This window comes from Lepisosteus oculatus, chromosome 2 (genome assembly GCF_040954835.1).
Source record: "Lepisosteus oculatus isolate fLepOcu1 chromosome 2, fLepOcu1.hap2, whole genome shotgun sequence".
Taxonomy (NCBI): domain Eukaryota; kingdom Metazoa; phylum Chordata; class Actinopteri; order Semionotiformes; family Lepisosteidae; genus Lepisosteus; species Lepisosteus oculatus.
This window is the reverse complement of record NC_090697.1, coordinates 20,480,767-20,501,497: the sequence shown is the minus strand read 5'-3', so window position 1 is coordinate 20,501,497 and position 20,731 is coordinate 20,480,767. Positions and strand designations below refer to the sequence as shown.

The following is a 20,731-nucleotide window of genomic DNA, read 5'->3' as shown; positions in this document are numbered from 1 at the left end:
TTCTCAATTTTTACCGAAAACATATTAACGTCGAAAAAGAAACGTATTCAAATAACTAGATCCCCAATGCTAATATATTTGAAAGTCCAAAATAAAATTATGCCAGTAATCTTTGGATTAAATACACTGTACAAACATGTAAAGAAAACACCCCACGTAAAACATACATAACATACTTAAAGTAGAATTTTTGTCACTTTCAATAAATGCATGCAGATGCAGAACATTTGTTTTTAAGTTGATGTTTTGTTTAATGGCTCAAGCGCACTATAGTGTTCTGAAGGTCATTAGACGTCGCGCTTCTTTCTTACCGCTAGAGGCCGCTACTGCTCCATCTAAATTTACTGCCGACTCTGGCTTCGATATGCGGAGTAGCTCATTGCCTTCAAGCATGCAGAGAATGCTGATGTGTGATTTTTATTTTGGGAATTGTATTTGCTGTTCTTAAAAACCTTATCCAGTGAGTGGTTTTAAGTATGTCTCATCTTCATATTTAGCCCTTGCCAGTCCACTACCTATGTCTTCCACAAGCTTTCTTCAGCAGCTCTTGTCTAAATTGCTCCAGCAGTAACTAAAAAGCTCGGACATGAGTCCATGTGATACTAAAGAGGAATATTTTAGGTGGGACAGCACAGTTACAACCAGATTGTCTCCATGAATTACAGGATGACACAAGATGAACCAGCTACACAATTTACTAAACGACTGTCTCATCGATACAAAACATGTGGAAAGTGCAGCTGTTATTAGTTTGAAAGGTGCAGCTGTGTTGGCGACCTCTGCCCGGTTTAATGTAAGTAACCCTAATAGCTGACAACACCAAAATACTCAGCCAGCCTCATTTACTTCAAATCTGTGAGCAAACATCGCACTATATTCTGAATATACAGGGCAGAATGAATAAAGATCTGCAGGTAAGGTTGGGGAATTGGGATAATGTTCTAGTAGTTGCCCTTAAATTTAAATTTGATATAAGAAGGAGACTTTGACCTTACTGTAATGCACATTTCCTGTTTTGTACAATCTGTACAAAGCAGAATACTTTTATGTGGCTTAATGGCACAGTGGCTAGTATTGCACCCTTGCAGCACTGGGGCCCTGGGTTCAATTCTGGACTTGGGGTGCTATCTGCCTGGAGTTTGTATGTTTTACCTATATTGGTGTGGGTTTTCTCCAGGTGCTCTGGTTTCCTCCCACAGCCCCAAAACATGTACGGGTGGGTTAATTGTCCCTGGGGTGTGTGTGTTTCTGTATTATCCTCGTGATGGGCTGGCATCCCGTCTGGGGTGCACCCTGCCTTGTGTCTGTCACTTGCTGGGATAGGCTCCAGCTCCCCCATGACCCTGAATCGGAAAAGCTGGATGGAAATACTTTTGTTTTAAACTTTTCTTTGCGTTATAAATGTACCGTAGATACAGCCACAACAGGCCCACATGTTTGCAGAAGCATTCAAACGCACTGCAGTTATCCGGGAAGAGGGTTTCTACTTTCAGGATAAAAACTACTCCTGTGTCAGAGCTGACAAAAACTCAATCTACTCCAAATGCGTAAGTATTTAAAAACTAAAAGCACCGTAGTAACTGTCATATAATGTGGAACCTAGAAAAAATAAACTTGTGTTTCCTACTGTTTTGTTTTATAATAGAATGGCAAGGGACTGGTAATGGTTAAAACGGGATCCTATATACTGGTTGCTACGTACAACGAGGGCATGTATCCGAGTGTTTGTGTGGAAGCTGTGGAAAAACTAGGTAAGAGGAAACACAGTCTTGAGTTGGCACTGATCATATTTATTACATTTAATGATTGTAATGAGAAGCAGGGAAAGGATTTGTAATATAAAATCTTTTTAATATCGTATTTTATTTTTTATGTAAAAGGATTGTAAAACTGAACAATTCTTTCATTTCATTCACTTCACTTTCACTGTGACGTAAACAGTTACTGTAACATGCCTATTATACCATAATGATTCTATTTGTCCAGGACAACCTGTTTTTAATTTAATAGTCCCGATCCCAGCCTGGTGACTCATAAGACCACTACCAACCACCTTATCTGTACTGCTGAGCAAACAAGAGTACAACAGTCCACCCTTTTGATGGGGCAATTACAGTAGGGGTAAGCCCCATGAACTTTGTTCAAGGACAAAACTGCTGCTTCTGCAATAGGGGACTTAAGTGTAAACTCAAAGCCCTGAGTTAAAACTCCAGAGCCCTTATTGCTACTCTCTGCTTCCCAAAAACATCTGCATGATAAACTGTATAGTCTCAAACTATTTTAACTCGTTTGAGTAGTGGTTTCAAAATCAGTACATTATTTCCTGAATTAGACAATCTGCAGATATAATCAGTAGCGAATGGCATTGTGCAGAGCAAATATGGAGAAGAAAAATAAATAAAGGTATAAGGAACTCATGAAAGGCTCCTGGTGTAATTACAAAAACAATAACATACTGTATTTCAGTTTATTGATCGAAGTGCCTTCAATTAGTTCAGAACATTACATCTATATTCAAATAATGCAGTATGATTATTTTCTGGTCACAGTTTATTAAGAAAAAAATCTAATAATACAAAATACAGTAGTTAATAATTGTTCATTCATAAAAGGAAAGCTTAAAACACTTTTGCTTAAGTTTTATAATCAGAAACCTTCAGTGTTTTACATTGTTGGGAACATTTAATATATTTAAAATTACTTGCATATTATATTCCAACTGAATTATGTCTATTCAACAACATTTACCTTCCTTTCCAGCTGAATATTTACGAGAGAAGGGAAAATGAAGAAAAAAGAAAACGAGAAGATTAATAATACACTTGCCAATACTAATTTGTAAAAAGTTAACTTTGGAATGTGTTATCAATTAACATTCATTAAAAACACTTAATTAAATTTGTAGCTTTCTCATTTAAAATGTTAGTAATTATACAAGAAGTGTTTTTAATTAAGAAAAAATACTAGAGTGACTTACTTTAAGAAGTGAGGTGTAAAAGTCAGGTAACTAATTAGAACATAAAAGTACTTAAACTACTTCCAAAACTATAGTATTTATTCTCAGACAAAACCATATTTAAGACTGTATCCACCTACTGTAGGTTCAATATGTTTTGCCAAAAATAAGGCTGCTCACAGTTTGTTCTGCCAGTCTCTTTTAATAAATTAACAGGACATTTGTAATAAGAAAAGCTAGGAAAAACATAATTAGTACTGTTCAACGGCAGAAATAACTGAAAATAACTGGATGTGGGAACAACACTTTTGAAACAAGTATGTTTCTTATTACCCACAGGCCATAGCCAATAAATGTTCTACCACATTAAATAATCCTTAAGATTTAATTTAATCTGCTTTGCACATTTGCTCAAGATTCTCAAATTGCTTGTCTTTCACTTATAGACAGCAATTCTTAAACTCTTTTCAAATTCCCAAAAGGATTCAAGTTAGAACTTTGAGTAGGTCACTCAATGACATTCACCTTTTTCTTAAGTTATAGCAGTGTAGGTTTAGTCTTGTGCTTTATGTTTGTGGCCTGACGAGAGGAGAGTTTTTGTTATAAATTTAGGTTTGAAGCAGGTATTCCCTTTAAGATTTGTCAGTACTTTTTTCCATCTACTGTATGTTGTTATTGCTCTTGACAAATTTCCTAGTTCCTGCTGATAAGAAGCAGTACTATAATATGATGCATGACAGAAGGGGTAACTCATTTCAGATATACAGTACTGTATGGTGTTTTACTGGTCAGTTTGGGGACATATAGACAATGTCAGTGTGCTTTTCACTTTTTGATGATTAACTTCATAATACTCAAAGAGAAATTAAAGGTAAATCCAAAGACTGGTATATTTATTCTGAAATAATGTGAACCACTATTACTGACGGAAGCCACTCAACAAATTGCTGGCTCAGTAAGGTAATTTTGTGTACCTAAAGTAATTTAGGAAAGAATGTGAATACTTTTGCATTCAATTGTTTTAAAATTGTTTTATTTTCGAATGTACAGTATGGTGTTAGTAATGTATATAACATTTATTATTACATCAAAGTGTTATGACAGCAAGCTTTAAAGCAACTAAATGTGAAAGTGATGCAATGATGAGAATACTTATGCAAGGTACTGGTTACTGTTTCACTGTATGTTGTTTTATGCTTTCCTTTCATACTTAAGAATGTTTCAGTTCTTCCAATCCTAGTGTTCAGTTTTTATTTAAATGTAACATTATTACCATAGGATGGCAGGGAGCTGCAGTGGTTAGCATTGGTGCTCTGGAAAGGTCCTGAGGTGCTATCTGCATGAGGGTCTTGTGTTGTCCCCATGTTCAAATGGGTTTCCCCTGGGTGCTCTGCTTTCCTCCCACAATCCAAAGACATAGCACTAAATGAATCTGCAGCTGGTGTTTGCATTTGTGTCTGTATCTGTCCTGCAATGGACTGGTGTCACATCGAGTGCATACCCTGCCTTACCCCCATTACTTGTCTCTGGCTATCCCTTGACCATACATTGGATTAAGTGGTTAGATGATGGATGAATATATTATTAGCATACTTAAAACAAAGATTTACTGTATGATTCAAACCTTGATTTTCCCTGGAGAGGAACAAAAATGGTGAACATCCACACAATCAAGTGATTGAGAATCCACACGAGGTACTTTCTGGAGAGCTTTATACCAAAGGTGCATGTAGAAGTGGACTCTGCTGTTTACCAGATATGACACTGTAGTGATTCTGGTACATGACTAAAGCCTTGAAAAAGAATCCTTCGGAAGAGGTAATCTTCCCACTGTAGGGGATAAAAGAAAAACAGGACTCTTAACAGTACTTGTTTCTGCTTGTTGTCATATGAAGTAGCTGTTCATTTTATGCTATTTCTGTATGCAATTTATTGTTATTTCCTGTTACATTTACATGTGATAGGTGGATTTGTAAAAATAATATGTGGATTTTTGGATATTCTCCCTTATGCACAATAGTTTACTTTTGATGTATTGTACATAATTTCTCATGATTCATGATTATCTAATTTATCTCTTAACACTGTAATACAGTAGCTGCACAATTTGTGTGGGCTGAAATGCTTATTAGCAGGTAGTGCATCATCTATAACTAATAATTACACAGCGGTAATATTTAATATTTTTAATTATGTATAACCCCCCACCATGAGGTTCTTTGTGGTCATAGTATTAAAAATCTCAGATTTTAATACATGATACGCTAATGTCATTGGTTTATTTTTATATGATAAACATTACCTAGCATATCTTCCAGTTTCTTGACAGCTGCCTTGTTTACTTTGAAATTAGTCTGTTCAGTTCTGCAAGGCAAGCAAACATGATTGGGGTTTATAGAACACAACACAAAAGTTATTGTCTACAGCCTTTATTTTGATCCATTTCCATATGACATCCACTAATTGACTTAAGTATCACTTCAGAATTTAATTTATTAAGTGCATATAAATGCAAGGGATCCAAATGTATTTTTATGACTTCACTCACACCCCACCTCCTATCAAGTGCACCTCACACACTCCAGTTTACCAGTTGTACTACAGTAGCCACAAAAGTACTGTTGTGTAGGAATGTGGGTTGTTTAAACTTTTTAAAACAGTTTTTAACAAATATTAAATTCTAGTTATTTGAAAAAGTTAATAGGAAAAAGAAGTAAGGATTAAATATTGATTTATGATTTAATATTGACGATGATTTAAGAGAACTGCTGCAGTTTATGCTTGGGATTAAACACAGACACCAGTGGAAATCCCCATTAAAGTTTCATTTTATATTTTTTTACTTCCATTTTGCTAGTTTTCCTTTTTACTTACGTCTTAGATTTCTTCACTGCATTGAACATTATTAGTCCTGCCAAAGCATTCCTCTGCATGTCCGATGAAAGAACTTCATATGATTCAAGACTTCCTGTGTGTTAACATTAGCAGGTTAATAGGAGGTATAGTTCTCCCTTGACCAAAAAGTAGCACTCTTGCGAAGGGACATCCAGACCAAGGAAGACTTTGGAAATCAAGATTTAAGCATATTTTCAGTGGGAAAGGTATTTACTGAATAAACTGCTGCAGAATTTAAGTAAAACATTCAGATAAAGATACACAATTTGTGATAGAATCAGGGGAACAAACTGAGTTATAGAAAAAGAGAAATGCCGAATAGCAGAAGTACATATACTGTACCAGACGTGTGATGAAAACAACAAAGAATCCGAAAATAAATGTGTAAATTAAAAATGCTGAGCATCAAAAGAAACACATCACGATAACTGCAATTAATTCACAAACGTATTATCATGAGAATTACATTTTTGTTAGTCGGGGCATTGACATTTTATTACTTGACAAATATGATATATCCAAATTAATCACAGGCCAGTAGAGGTACAGTATATTCACCTCTGAAAACAATACAAGCATGCTTTGCAGATGCTAACTTGTAGGACAGACAAGCAAAAGCTTTTTCACTAGTCTCTGAGCCCTTGATGTCACGTAACCATTGATTAAGGAGATTCTATTGTACACAATTACCGTGCCATTCTGCATGTTTGTGGCATGTTTGTGTCTGACATCCATCAGTGGTCTATACAAAACCTTAAGTCATCATAAGCCTTTGCTCCATGAGTTGAAGGTCTACCTGAGACAACCTAATCTAGTCTCCAATATGCCCATGGTAAAATGCATTGTCCTCTTGATAAGTGGTGTCCCGTTTGCTCTTTTCTACATTTTTCTTTCTTAATATTTGCAGCCCTGACATTAAACACGTTAATTACATCATCATCTTTGCCCATTCAACTCTCTCCACAAAACATTATCAAAGTGGGAAGATTTTCTATGATTTTTTGTGAAACCCTACAGGAATTGAGGAAAAAAAAACCCACCTGACAGGATGCGTTGTGCAGCAAATCCACGGACTGCAGAAACATAGCGATTCTCTATAAAGTCCTCCACATTCTCCTCAATCAAGTACCTGCACACCACCTGGACAAGCAGAAGAGCCAGTAAGCCACAATCTCCTGAGCACTGACTGCACTTAGAGTTTTCACTGTAGCAGTGGTAATTTCAGGACACTCTCATCATCCCTTGGTCAAATAATGTTGACAAGCAAGTTCCAAACTGTGTCAAAGGTTTTTCTTCCAATTTAACAGACTTTCATATTCCATTTACAAGAATCATCAGCATCTACTTTTCAGGCTGTCATGACCTACTCAGTTAGCCACAAAGTCTTAACGCATAGGGCTCTGAACTCTCCTTTTCAAAATCATTCTACACAAAATATTGGTTTATCTCACAAAGGGTCAATGAGCATACAAGTACCTGGTAGCCTTGTATAAAGGGCTCCATGATGGCCTCAAGGAAGGACAATATTTTATGGCCATTTTTGGTCACTGTTATGTCCTGATTTATTACTTGAATGGCACCGCACTTTATGAGCGAGTGACAGCCTTCTTCGAAGTCCTAAGGGGGAAAAATAAAACAGAAAAAAGAATGAATTCATCAAAATCACCCATGACTTGCTTTTGTTTTCACAATAGTTTTTGAACATTTTTAATTTATCTGAAATTAGAACAAAAACAACATGCTTTATTATCCAAATTATATGGGAAATGTGAAAAATGTCATGACACTCTCATTATCATCAAGATTAAAATATGTTACATACAAGGTACTGTTGGAATCTTCCAAATTGGACTTTCTGCATCTAAAATATGTTGTTTCAGCTGATGCTAAGCCAGTCACACCTCAGAGCCTGTGATTTCTGGTATACAGTAATCTACCTAAAACACCGTACACGTTTTATTACTACATTAATGTGATTATTTTTGTTTTGTAACTACACATGCACTTTCTAATTTTAAAAAAGAAGACACCAGTGAATGGAGATGGAGAAACAGCAGCTTCTTCAGAAAACCGAAAAATGATGCTTTTTCATACATGACAGCTTTTCATGTCCTACAGTATGTCAGATCAGCACAGTTTAAGGCATCTACTGCTTTATATAGTGGAAGAGATCTTGTAGCTTATATTTCCAAATTGGATAACACATTCTTTGTATACATAATTAAAAAAGATTCAACAGATTCAAATGATTTCCCAACTCCTTTATTCCATAGTTATAGTGTACTTCACCTGCACTGTCCTACCAGGAATGAAGATAAACTCATTGGCAAAAACAACTTGAAGAAATCTGAAGAACCTAAAGACCTCCTCTGCAAAAAGAAAAAAAATTACTAAGAACTGTTAAATGAGCAAATCAAGCTGAACAAAGCCATTAAGGAAATATGGCAAATGAATGAACTATATATCAATATAGTTTTATAAAACTCAGGAAAATTCTGTTTTTTTCACATAAACAGAACTTTGCTGTGTCCGTTCATTTTATGGCACCAGAAATCTATCAAAGAAATATAATAACAAATGCTAGCACCTGCATTTCATTTGAGAACAACACAGTCCTGACCAACATGGTTTTGTTTTGTTTTTTATTTTACAACACAACTGCATGCTTGATCAAATGTATTATAAAAGATTGGACTTATTAACGTTTGATTTTTTCTCAATCATAAAATCAATCAGTACCACCTTACCTTTCCTGGAACTGGCCACTGTATGTAAAGCAACTGCTATCAGCATTGGACGAACAAAGACATGAAGTGCCTGGTTCCTGTAGGAAGCGCACATGAGCACAGTGACAGCATGTTGGAATACCCCTTCCTCTGGACTGGCCTCACGCTGTGGCTCCTCAGTCAACACTATCTGCCCACCCATGTTGTGCACTATGTTCTTATGGAGAGTAATACTGGAAGAAACAATCTCACTGGCGGGCACACAATCTGGAAGGAAACGGAGAAAAACATTTCAGTTCTGCTTAATTAAAGACATTCTGAAATCTTCTGAACATCACTGTTGTTACAAACTGAACTTTAAGCCAGTGCAATATAGTCATATTTATAAACAGGTGTGCACAGTAATTGGTGATAAGTCTTCACACTTGATCAGGTGTCTATGCTAGTTGGGAGCTGTCAGCAGAACGGCTCGGAAAGGTACATTTCATATATATTTTTTAAAAATATGAGTAGATCTATAAGTAGATCTCAGATTTGTAATATGTTTGATTTTCATTGGTATTTGTCTCTGAACTCTTGAAAAACATGTATACTTGGCATGTATGCCAAATTTCCCCCTGGCCTGGTGGTGGTGGTGACAGCAAAATATATATTTCAGCTATTATTTGTATTTTTTAACACAAAACACTGTGGAAGAAAAAAACAGCAGTAATCCTGATTGTGGATATTCTATATTTATTTTAGAAACAGTCCTTATTGACAACTTACCAGGCCAGTCCAAGACTGCTCCAAATGTCTGCACTAAATTTCCCAGCCAGACTGTCTTTTCTATGAGAAGAGAAAATTCTATTCCTCTCAGATTCTGCATCAGAATTGTAGCAATCAGAAACCAAGGGCTTAGCACCTGCTTTTCTTCTTGTAGATGAACTATTCTGTGGGCTGTTTCATTGACAAAAACTTGGGTGTCTTCACTGGGCATCCTGGGAAGATCCCTGAAAAAATTGTTTAACATAAGGAGGTAACAGAATATCTACTAACTGGAGCATCACTGTACGCTAGGATGTTTAAAGGTATGTCAAACACTTCTCATCAATTTTAAATAATTTTTCAATCCAAAGTTAGACATTGCTTATAAAATGAAAATAAAAAGTGTATGTTACTTTGTTTAGTGCCACGTTTTTCTGAAGTGATAAAAACAATTGTACTCAAAGACCGGTTTTCAGAGCAGACAGTATTAAAAACACTTACATCCTTTGGATGATAATGTGCCTTCTCATTTTCAAAACCTTTACTCTTCAATTAAAATCTATTTATTTTCTATAATTAAAATGTTTGTTTTTTATCACACTAACAGAGGGTTTAACTAGCCAAAGCCAAACATATTTTTGTATTCATTTACACTGACATCATGAACAATCAGTTCAACTGTGTGGAGCAGTGGTTAGGTTTATGGACACATAACCAGAAGGTTCTGTGTTCAAAACGCAGGTAAAATGCTGCATCTGTACCCTTGCACAAAGTACTGTATATCAGCCAAAGTGTTCCAGTGAAATGCCCAGCCGTACTGTGTAATGTAAGTTGCTCTGGATATAAATGTAGCCAAATAAATTAAACTAATGAAACAAAAAGATACCTTCCAAGTAAAGAAAATGGGCTAGATGGGAAAAATGTCATCCTCTCATTTGTAACTTAAAAATTGGACAAACAAAAGGCTATTCTGAATTAATATCAAGGCCTCAAAATTAATCTAGAATCAATGCAACCATTGAACAAATAGTCTTTCTGCAGATAAACTCACTATAGTGGAGAGCAGAAACAAAACAGAAAGTATAGACACCAAATCTGCTACCTGGGAAGCAAGTTGAAGTGGCACCGATTGATCCTCCCTTTTGACAAATGTCTTAGTGACAAAGGATGTCCAAAGTATACATGCATAGTGCCAAAGTCCTCACTCAGTACTTTCCTGGCTTTTAAAAGGCCCTTCAGAGTAAAATAATATGATGATTAATTAAAAGTAATAATCAAATCAAGTGTCACTGAATTAAAAGCTTTAGACAAATCAAATTAATTTCTCTCTGTCCTTCAAATCAGGACTTATTGTATTACAATAGACAAACTGAGAAGAGAGGCATACTGAGGTAGACTCTCTAGGTTTGGGTGTTCCAAGGAGCTCGTAGGCAAGCAAGGATTCTTCCAGCACTCTCTCATAGCTGATGCTGATTGGAACTAAGCTGACGTCATACACTTCCCCCTTAAAAAAGGGGTCCATCACCATATCCATGAGACCTAAAAACAGAATTGAAGGATTATAGTAACAGGGCAAGATAGTTTTTCTGCTTTGCTCCATTATATCTATCCCTGGGAGAGCACCAGATCTTACTATTTTACTGGTGAAAACAGCAATCTATCTAATTCAATCTATAATTTGGAACAGAATTTCTAAGCATCCAGCCGTTATCTGAAAGTTAGTTATTTCTGGGAAGGGTCACAGTGACCTGGAGCCTACCTCAGGACATGGGACTGGACAGGACAGCAGTCCTGAGGTGCTTGCATACAAACTAAGAATAATATACAGTTATCAATTCACCTAACTAGAATGTCTTTGGAAAATGGGAGTGAACCCAAACATTCAGAGAAAATTCACAGGGAAGCTATCACACCCATGACAGAAGGCTTCCTGAAATTAAAACCCCAAACTCAAGAGCAATAAGACTGATGTGCTAACACACAATTTACAGTATACCCAAAATTATTCATTTTCATATAACATACAGATTACCTATGTGTTTGTCAAAAACTTTCAAAGTATTCTGTCAGATCAGAAAAAAAGACATTTCTCAAAGACTTTAACATAGTTATTTAATAATGAAGAAGGACAATACTGTCGATTTCTCGTGTTTTTCCTGAAAAATATAATCTTAATAATATGATAATATATCTTCAAATAACAGGTTTAAAATGATAAGCATTATTCTAGGGTTCAGGATAGGGCCTGAATTTGGGAAAATAAAGTGCTGATTCAGTTTTAGGTGCTGCTGGAAACCTAATACAAATAAGGCTAACAAGGCATCAGGGACTCCTGATTTATTAGATACAACCTAGTATCTGTGCTATTAGTGCTGTCAGGTTTTTTGTGTGCTAGATTTTAGTGGGGGTAAGTTGAAGATATATTAGTTTTTGATATATAGAAACCAGAGTCTGGCTGAATACACTGTAGAAGATAGAAAAAAGCTTTTTTTAAATGTCCATACTTGCCTAGCTTTGGTCTCATTGATTTCACAGTGCGACTTCTCATCCCTTCCACAAAAAACAAAACTGGAGCAAAACCTTTCTAAAAGACAGAAATACCTGCAATAACTCACTGGCCCATATACTGTAGAAAAGAAGAACCACAGTTGTTCAAAGCTTTCCAGATTGGACAACTTAACAGCATAACAATATAGTTTTAAAAGGTCTTCTGAAAGTTTTTTTTATTGTAAATTGTAATTACACATGTCCTAAAGCGTTTTAATTAAATAAGCAGCAGTTATCTTTAACTGTAGTTTAGTTTATGGAAAAAAGACTGGCACATCTCAATTGACCAGAATGTGTTAAAAAGTACAGTATATCACATTATTGATTTTGTTATTTGATTAGTGATTGATACTGTTTTAAACATGACATTTTTATGGAACAGAAACAAGTTAAATATCAAATAAATTAAATATTAAATAAATAATAATTATCAATTATTATTGATTTGATTGATTTAATATCAAATAATAACACATATTATTGATTAGATTACTGTTTTTTTGGGGTTGTGATTTGTTGTATTTTTATATTTTTTCATAAGTATTCTGTATTTATTGTAACAGGATCCCCATGAAAATGAGATGTGCACTTCAAGGTGTTTTATTCTGTCAATAACAATAACAATAATAATACTAATAATTTCATTGATACAGGTTTTGTACATGATGTTTTCACAGACATAAAACAAGCTATTTTAAAATATGTCTATTTTCATAAAGGAACCATATGGATTGAGAGGGCTACTGATGTAAAGGATCCATGTGATGTTGCTTCTGGGTACTAGAAATCTTATAGATGACAGTGTCACTGGCTGCTATATTACACATTCCCTCTGAAGAAGGGACTAATGTGACAATACAAGGCTGGCATGAGAGACTTCTGCTTAAATCCCTATAGAGGGATACTGGTGAAAGCTGAAGCATGAAGGGTATGAGGAGTATGGTGAAACTGTGTGTAATGGAATACAAAGAGAAATTAACTTAAATACAAGGAGATACACTTTATAGTACTACAATTATTGCATTTATAAAAAGGGATTTTTTTAACATCAAAATATTGTTTTTCTCAAATCCATGTACAGTATCTCCAACTTGAATCTGAAATCTTACCTGTGTAAGGGAAATTAGGCACTACTTTAAGAATTATTTACCCGTATTATGGTTTTCACATATTCAGACAGCACAGCCCAATAAAGCTTGTCCCCACCAATGGAACGACGTATGTAGAAGGCACCAGACCTACGCAAAATCTCTCCAAAGAACTTCATTCCCAAGAGAGCTGGAAGAGAAATTATGGGGTTTCTGAGGATGCCTAGTTAGGACAGAAAACAACTCTCCCCAGGAGATCACAAGATTACACAGTAATGAATTATACATGGAATAGAATCAAAGGATGAAGCCATAATAGATACTTGCGGATTCCTGCAGCAATGACTGGCAAGGGAAGATCGTAGGTGAAGAGAATATAGGACAGGACCAAGAAGTCAATGTAGCTCTTGTGATTGGGAAGCAGCACTACTGGGTATTCCTGAATAGCTTGCTGAAGCTGTAAAAAAATATGAAAAGAAACAGCAGTTAGTGAGCAATTTCAAATGACAAAGGAATTCATCACATCCATCCATATTTCAAAAATAACACACAAATCTAACAATGCTCAGGGAATATTGCATCCGCAACATGAATAATTTCATTCATTTTCAATGGAAAGATTAATTATAGAATGCAACAATTTATAAAGACATTGAATTAAAACTAATCTCTACATGCCATTCTTTAAATACGATACATGCCATATGTTTTACAAAAGCTTTTGTTCAAGATAATTATTTTTAAATATTTATAAATATGCAAATATATCGGGTTCTTGGCTAGCAACTATAATACAATAAGGTCAAATCAAGAGACATCGGTACAGCAATCAAAACATGTCGGTTTTGGTTTGTTCAAAGTAAGTCCAATATATTGACAAACTTCGTATACAGTAAAGGTACAAAGCAGAATATAAGGTTTATATGGACAGAGTTTGACCTGAAATGATTTGCTGTTGATGTTTTTTTTACTTGTATCAGGAAATGTGTCGCTAACAGTTATGTTTTAGGAAAATTAACATCAAGCACCAATGCAATTAAGCAATCAATATAAATACAAGGGAGAGGGAATTTAAATATCTTTGTGTGATACAAAAAGTGGCAGTAAATATCGTGAGGAAGGTTTGTGTATTAGCATGACAATTATTTAACAGTTGTGAGTAAACACATAGATCTTTTTATAAGCAGCTTTTACAAACTATTTGGCATTTTATATCTACTCTATACTGTAGGTAATACAATTGCCCTCATCAACAGCTGACACCTGTTAATATACTTCATCAACAAAACACATCCCTAACAAAGCAGCTGGGTGTTTTGCTTCAGTGGACTCTTTCATCAATCAATGTGATAACCCAATTCTCAAACTCTTTCCCATTCCTAAGATACAGTACATGCTGTAGGTCCAGCCTCACCCAATGAGACCTCCAGGCACTCCAGTCACTCAACAACAGAGATGATCTTGTCATCAAAACAGCAGAAAAACAAGGTGCTCTTGTTAAGTACCTATATTGTATATTGCAGAAGCATTTAGACAACTAAAGGATCCTACTATTGCCTAAAAAAGGAAGATCTATCCACAGTCTCATTTCTCCTCAGGAATGAAGAATTACCCAAGGACCCTACCGTCTTATTGTAGAGCATGTTCAAGCATCTCGGTTCAGCTGTATCTCCTTCCAAAGATCCACAAACCTGACACCTCAGGACAGACAGCTCCCCCACACCATTTCGTCTTTCCTTGACAGTCTAATAAGTCCCGTGGTTAGAGTGTTTCCTTAATATATTAAAGCCACCAGCCAAGCTCTACAGCCTTCTAACAACTTTCAGTTTCAGAGATGTTTCAGAGATTGCAGAATGTTTCATTTTCATCATGGCCATCACATCCCAAGACAATGGTCTCACAGCCTTCAACACATTAAACACTCAGGGTTTGATCCTTCAACTTGCAGAAATGGTCCTCACACTACTTGCAATTGCTTTCAGTAATCTTTTCTATCATCAGGTTAGCTGGAATTCGTCTGCATTGCTGAAGCAGTTTCAGAGCATAATCCATCAGGATGTTTTTTGTGTTCAATATCTTAAATTCAAAGAAATAAATGATTATACTGGGTTCTTTGTAATCTGACCCAGGTCCCCACTCAAAATGCTCTCTGAGCAAGTCTCCACTGAAAACAAGACTGACTGATGATAATCTGCAGGCAATACTTAGAGTTGCTATGAACTCATTAACGCTCAATAGCCAGCATCAGGTGTTAGAGAAGTGATGCTACAGTTTTATGCAAAAGTTTGGGCACCCCTGGCCAAATTATGTTTTGTTGATTTTTGTTGATTTGTTGAAGTGAAAAGAAGTTAACACAACCTCTGCAGCGAACAAACTTAAACTTGACGTGTTTCTCCAAATATTAATACAGTTACTATTTATTTATTTGCTGAATTTAACAGATTGAAAAGAAGAAAACAGTTTGGGCACCCTTCCAGGCAATCCACTAGTGTTATTTCTCTGTAAGGTCTCAGAACTTAATTGAGTCGTTAGATCTTAATCTATGTCAGGTGATGACAATTCCAGAACTTTATACATTATTTGACTCTTTGAACATCTCAGGGTGTTGTGCTTACACTTCACAACCATTGGCTCCTCTAAGCAGCTGACTGAGGATCAGAAAATAAAGATAATTGACTCTTACAAACCAGGGAAAGGATAAAAAAAGATATCTAAACACTTCCTGCTTGCAATTTCCACTGTCTGAAATATCATTAAGAAATGGAAGTTAAGAGGAACTGCTGAAATTAAGACAAGATCTGAAAAACCAGGAAAAACCTCAGACAGAACTGCTCGTAGACTGGCCAGGAATGCAAAGCAAAACCCCCATATCACTGCAAAGGACCTGCAGGAAGGTTTAGCTGGCACAGGAGTAGTGGTGTACCGGTCCACTGTGCAGCGTTGCTTGAACAAACATGATCTGCATGGAAAAGTCATCAGAAGAAAACCTTACCTGCCATCTCATCACAAAAGTCAATGTCTGAAGTATGCAACACAACACTTAGATAAGCCAGGGGCATTTTGGAACCAAGTGCTGGTGGTCTGATAAAGTAAAATTGAACTCTTTGGTTACAATCACCAAAGGTACGTTTGGAGAAAAAAAGGAAAAGCATTTGAAGAAAAGAACACCTTGCCAACTGTCAAGCATGGGGGTGGATCTATTATGCTTTGGGGTTGTGTGGCAGCCAGTGGTACAGGAAATATTGTGTGGGTAGAGGGAAGAATGGATTCTACTAAGTATCAATAAATCCTGGAAGCTAATGTCCCACAGTCAAAGAAGAAACTGAAACTGAAAAGAGGTTAGATATTAAAACAAGACAATGATCCAAAACATACCTCAAAATCAACCATGAACTACTTAAAGAAAGGAAAGATTAAGGTTTTGGAAGGTTTTGGAATGGCCTCCACAGTCCCCAGACTTGAATATTATTGAAAATCTGTGGGTAGATCTCAAACATGCAGCGCATGCAAGATGACCTACGAATATTTCTGAACTACAGTAGAAGGGTTCTGCAAGGAAGAGTGGGGAAAAAAGTCCAAAAACAAGAATAGAGAGACTGTTAGCTGGCTACAAGAAACGTTTGGAGGCTGTGATTTCTGCCAAAGGTGGTTTTATTAAGTACTGACTAATAGGGTGCCCAAACTTTGCACATGTCACATTTACTGTTTTATTTTTTTCAATCTGTTAAATTCAGCAAATAAATAGTAACTGTGCACTAAAAGTTGCAAGTTTAAGTTCGTTTGCTGAAGAGTTTGTGTTAACTTCTTTTCACTTCGAAAATCAACAAAACATGTCATTTGGCCAGGGGTGCCCAAACGTTTGCATGCAACTGTATATACCCTAGTGACTGAGTTACAATACATTATACTATACACACTCACATTTTGACATCGACTATTACAGCCTATTGTGCATGTTCTGTGTGACTGCAAGGGTAGGGTAATTGATTTACCAGTTTGTGGCCCTTTGGCTGGCTATTCTGGAACTGTAACTATTCCAAGGTTCAAGGCTGAGGTACTCCACTAATTATTTCACCATAATCTGTGAATTCACCTTTATCCGCATTATACTCTAATCAATAACCAACTCTCAAACCAAACATGTTACTGTACCTTGAATTCCTACTGGCTGTATCTGCCAGAGAACTGAAATAAGTGTGTTGTGTCCCAAAGTCCTACAGGTAAGTGTGAATTTCAAGTGCATATACAATAAATCCCAGGATGGTTTGTCTTTTTCTAGATGTTTGTGGTGCCACGCTTAATAATTATACACAAGTTTAAGCAAGCAGGCATCTGATAAACAACACTGATCATTAATTTACTTCTAGAATGGAGTATGATTTTCATATTTCATAAAAATTAAGTATACTCATTATATTAACAAAATGAATCCAATAAAATAAAAGTTGATAAACATACTCATCCAGACTGATCTTTTCTGCATAAGACACTTATAAAATCTGCCACACCCAAACTGCACAGGCACCTAAGGAGTTGCAGAAATTCCATAAAGGTCAAAGGTTACAATTATTTTTAATCCAGTTATCCTCTCGTTAGGCTTATCAGTTATCCTAAAATAATACTAATAACCTATACAGTAAGCAAACACTCACTCTCTGAATGCCTTCCTCGTTAACTCTCACTCTCCGAAAGACCCTTTTGAAAACTTTGCTTAGACTGTAGGCAAGGAATCGGATAAAGCCTAGTTGTAGGTTCTGAGCCATTTCTTCAAGAATTACAGCAGCCTCTTCTTGGATGATGGCTGGGGACTCCCCTGTCTCTGCTGACATCTAGGAATAGATTGAACACAGTGTTACAAACCTATGCCAGCAACCTGCTGTGACTCTGCTTACAAAATGAAGGAGTCCAGTTTATTTTAGAAACAATGTCATACTGACAGCTATAAAATTAAGAGCACAAACATTAATAAAAAACGATTAACCACTTTTAGGTTCTTTATTCATAATAAAACCCATAATACCTACAAAAAATGATGTGGGAGCATACGGGGAAACAAACTATTGCGAGTGATTCCAATACTCTATGATCCTATATAAGCAGTGGCATGGATTAAAAGGCTTAAGAAGGCTCTAGGAGATTGTCATACTAGATTATTCTTAGTACAATTTAGAATGTTTTATATTTCTGTGGTGCATTTTCAACCCAAAGGTTCCCCAAGCACTTTATATTTAGAGTGGAGGCTCATTCATCCACCCCTACAGCACCCACTACACAGAAGATCACACAGAGAAGTGAGAAATTAATTCACCAACATTTCCAAACCAGAATGAAATATTGTAACACTGAGCGACACCAAAACAATGATTGAATCATGAACAATTATCATTTGATTATTATATCTGAATTCCATGCGTTCTCTATGCATTAAATAGTATGCAACACTGCTACAACATAACACTATAGTACAACATACAATAATCAATAATTGCAACCTAAGTGTGACAAAAAATCTTCACCTTGTTGGACTTACCTGCTGTATAACAAAGTGTAGGCATTGTGACTGAAGTACAGCGGTCTTCAGCATGCCAGCACTACAAGGCATGACTCCTTTGTACAGCACTGGGGTGAAACTTCTCAGAGCATATCTGATATCACTCGAGTTTCTTCTATTCTCTAGGATATCCTCAAAGTCATCTCTTTGACTTAATTCTTTATAGCGAATCTTTACAGGAACAACACAAAAGTCAACAAATCATTGTCATAGCCAATTCTTTTTCTGGGCATTGGTGTATCACATTTCCTAATGTGTAATTACAATATCTAAAAGCTTTTTTTTCTGTTGTTTGTTGGTATTGTGGTACAGTTACTATAGAAAGATTAAGAATGATGTGGCCCTTATACTATATAAGAATTTGCTAAATAAAACCAGTAGAACTCTGTTAGTGTTTCCAAAATCAGGTGCTGGAGTGCCCCTATGTCTTCTGGTTTTGTTTGAAGTGAATTCTTCATTATTTAAGCTAATTGAACCTTTTAACTGTTTGCTTTTATAGGTTTCAGCCCTTGAATGGTAAAAGAACTTTAGTGGTTAACATTACTATCAGTAGCTGGGATTCAGAATTTGTGTCATACTGTATACTTTAGTTTAAATGCCTGTACATCATTAAGAATGCTTATGATGGCAGTGTTTTAGTTTTATTCCCACTTGCCACATGGGTTCAATGGAAAATTGACCTCTTATTTGTCCGTAGTAAAGTCTGATATCTTCTGGAATCTTTTTGCATGACTTTGTGAAGACATTTTAACTAACAGAGCTCTCTTTGAATGAAGATGGGCTATTGTAAACTGATTTTAGTACCAGTTTTTTTAGTTCTCGAAACAAGAATAGTTGCTTTCTCTGACCACCAGTTGGACACCATTTATCCAAATGCTCAACTCTCATAGTAGCCAAAGTGCCTTAGTGTCAGACACCTTCACTGGCCGTTTTCTATACCTTCCCGTGGCTTTCATTTAACCTAACTTACGTATCATTTTATACCTGAAAATCATTTATAAAAGTGGCAATAGATTATCGTATTTTAAACTGAACTAAAACCCTTGGAAGTATGCGTTTTTAATGCTTACTGACGATTTCTTAAAATTGTTTTAGAATCAGGAAATTCGCAAAAGGTTTCCATATTATGAAATATAATATTAGGAGGGTGGCAGTTAAAAACTATATTAAGAGAGGTGTATATTGAAAGCTTTAAAGTATTACAATAGACAAACAAAAACTATAACGACTGCGATTAGAAGCAGTCATGGTTTTCGTAGCTTGGACATTGATAAACTAACATGAACTTAAAATCGAATTTAAGACGAAATGTACAACATTTCAGCAGGTGATATAAATGTAAATATACGTAGTAGTACAACTTCCGGTATGTAAATATTTAGAGGAATGTTTGCTTACCAAATTCTCCATTACTTCAAAAAGACCTTTGTTTTCTCGTGTTCTACTAGTGTTCTACTAGTGTTTCTTAGGCGCCGTTTAGATTTGCTAATTTTTTTACTTAGAAATTATATATCGGAGCACTTCATATACTATACTGTACTGTAACAAAAGCAATCTTTCGATTTCTCACAATCTGAAGGAAAGCAGTAACTGTTCTATTCCGAAAACCAATGAACGCGCGAGTAAATTAGGAACCACCCCCGGAAAACTGGATTACCACTTCAGTGACATAATTTCATAGATTTAAAGATTTCTCTTTCAAGATGGCATTCTACAAAAGTAATTTTCTATATGGATCTTGAAAAGAGCGTTTAAAGGCGTCATATGTAAAATTTTGTTTTACTTAAGCGTTTAGATTGCATATGCTCTCTATATTTCCAGTGATAAAAGGAATAAAAGAATATAAAATCTTAAGAATATAAAGTTTTATCTTAGCAACCTATCTGCCTCATACTGTCAAAATAGTTTAATACTATACTAATAATAATTAGAAGTGTAAGAAGCACAATCTAATAATATATGCATACGCAGAAGGTATAGGTTTGGAGCAGTGTCGGACTGGTGAGAATGTGAGAGAATTTATCCTGTGCATTTTGCTTGGATTTGCGGACTGAAACTTTGCTCCGTTTATGTTTTCTGGGCGAGTGTGGTGTGATACAAGAAATGTGTTTAAGTCAGTGCTCAGGTTAGAAAAATCTTGGATTTTAATCCCTTCTTGGTGTAGTTGAGCCTTTTTTTTTAAAGGTGGAACTTTGGACAGTCCCATAAATCCTAAATTATA

General features: G+C 35.7%; 2 protein-coding genes across 3 annotated transcripts; one reads left to right on the top strand and one right to left on the bottom strand.

The window, feature by feature from the left end:
• Positions 1 to 664: 664 nt before the first annotated feature.
• LOC102682681 (dihydroxyacetone phosphate acyltransferase-like) lies at positions 665 to 20,108 on the bottom strand. Of its 2 annotated transcripts, XR_011191811.1 has the most exons (17): positions 19,909 to 20,108; positions 18,490 to 18,681; positions 17,612 to 17,788; positions 13,287 to 13,416; positions 13,022 to 13,149; positions 11,833 to 11,908; positions 10,712 to 10,863; positions 10,427 to 10,557; positions 9,346 to 9,569; positions 8,599 to 8,844; positions 8,141 to 8,220; positions 7,328 to 7,468; positions 6,892 to 6,991; positions 5,831 to 5,924; positions 5,259 to 5,320; positions 4,581 to 4,786; positions 665 to 2,760 (listed from the first exon to the last, which is right to left on the bottom strand). XR_011191811.1 is itself a non-coding variant. In XM_015339058.2 (16 exons), exons 1-16 carry the CDS (start codon positions 19,918 to 19,920, stop codon positions 4,743 to 4,745), a joined length of 1,989 nt encoding a protein of 662 aa, XP_015194544.2. In that variant the 5' UTR covers positions 19,921 to 20,108; the 3' UTR covers positions 4,139 to 4,742. The 2 variants fall into 2 exon arrangements, 1 of the variants encoding a protein (XP_015194544.2); XM_015339058.2 differs by lacking the exon at positions 665 to 2,760 and having other exon boundaries at positions 4,139 to 4,786.
• pfn4 (profilin family member 4) lies at positions 677 to 2,898 on the top strand. The gene is made up of 4 exons (XM_006642923.3): positions 677 to 793; positions 1,413 to 1,547; positions 1,646 to 1,751; positions 2,761 to 2,898. The coding sequence occupies exons 1-4, from the start codon at positions 677 to 679 to the stop codon at positions 2,787 to 2,789; spliced, it is 387 nt and encodes a 128-aa protein (XP_006642986.1). The 3' UTR covers positions 2,790 to 2,898.
• Positions 20,109 to 20,731: the final 623 nt, after the last annotated feature.

Excerpts from the sequence above, each read along its gene's own strand:
- pfn4 (XM_006642923.3), top strand. The coding sequence starts at position 677 with ATGAACCAGCTACACAATTTACTAAACGACTGTCTCATCGATACAAAA. Across the intron at positions 1,548-1,645 it reads ACTCAATCTACTCCAAATGC|AATGGCAAGGGACTGGTAAT; the intron begins GTAAGTATTTAA and ends GTTTTATAATAG. Across the intron at positions 1,752-2,760 it reads GGAAGCTGTGGAAAAACTAG|CTGAATATTTACGAGAGAAG; the intron begins GTAAGAGGAAAC and ends CTTCCTTTCCAG.
- LOC102682681 (XM_015339058.2), bottom strand. Across the intron at positions 17,789-18,489 it reads TACACTTTGTTATACAGCAG|ATGTCAGCAGAGACAGGGGA; the intron begins GTAAGTCCAACA and ends ATCTATTCCTAG. Across the intron at positions 10,558-10,711 it reads AACCTAGAGAGTCTACCTCA|GGCCTTTTAAAAGCCAGGAA; the intron begins GTATGCCTCTCT and ends TTTACTCTGAAG.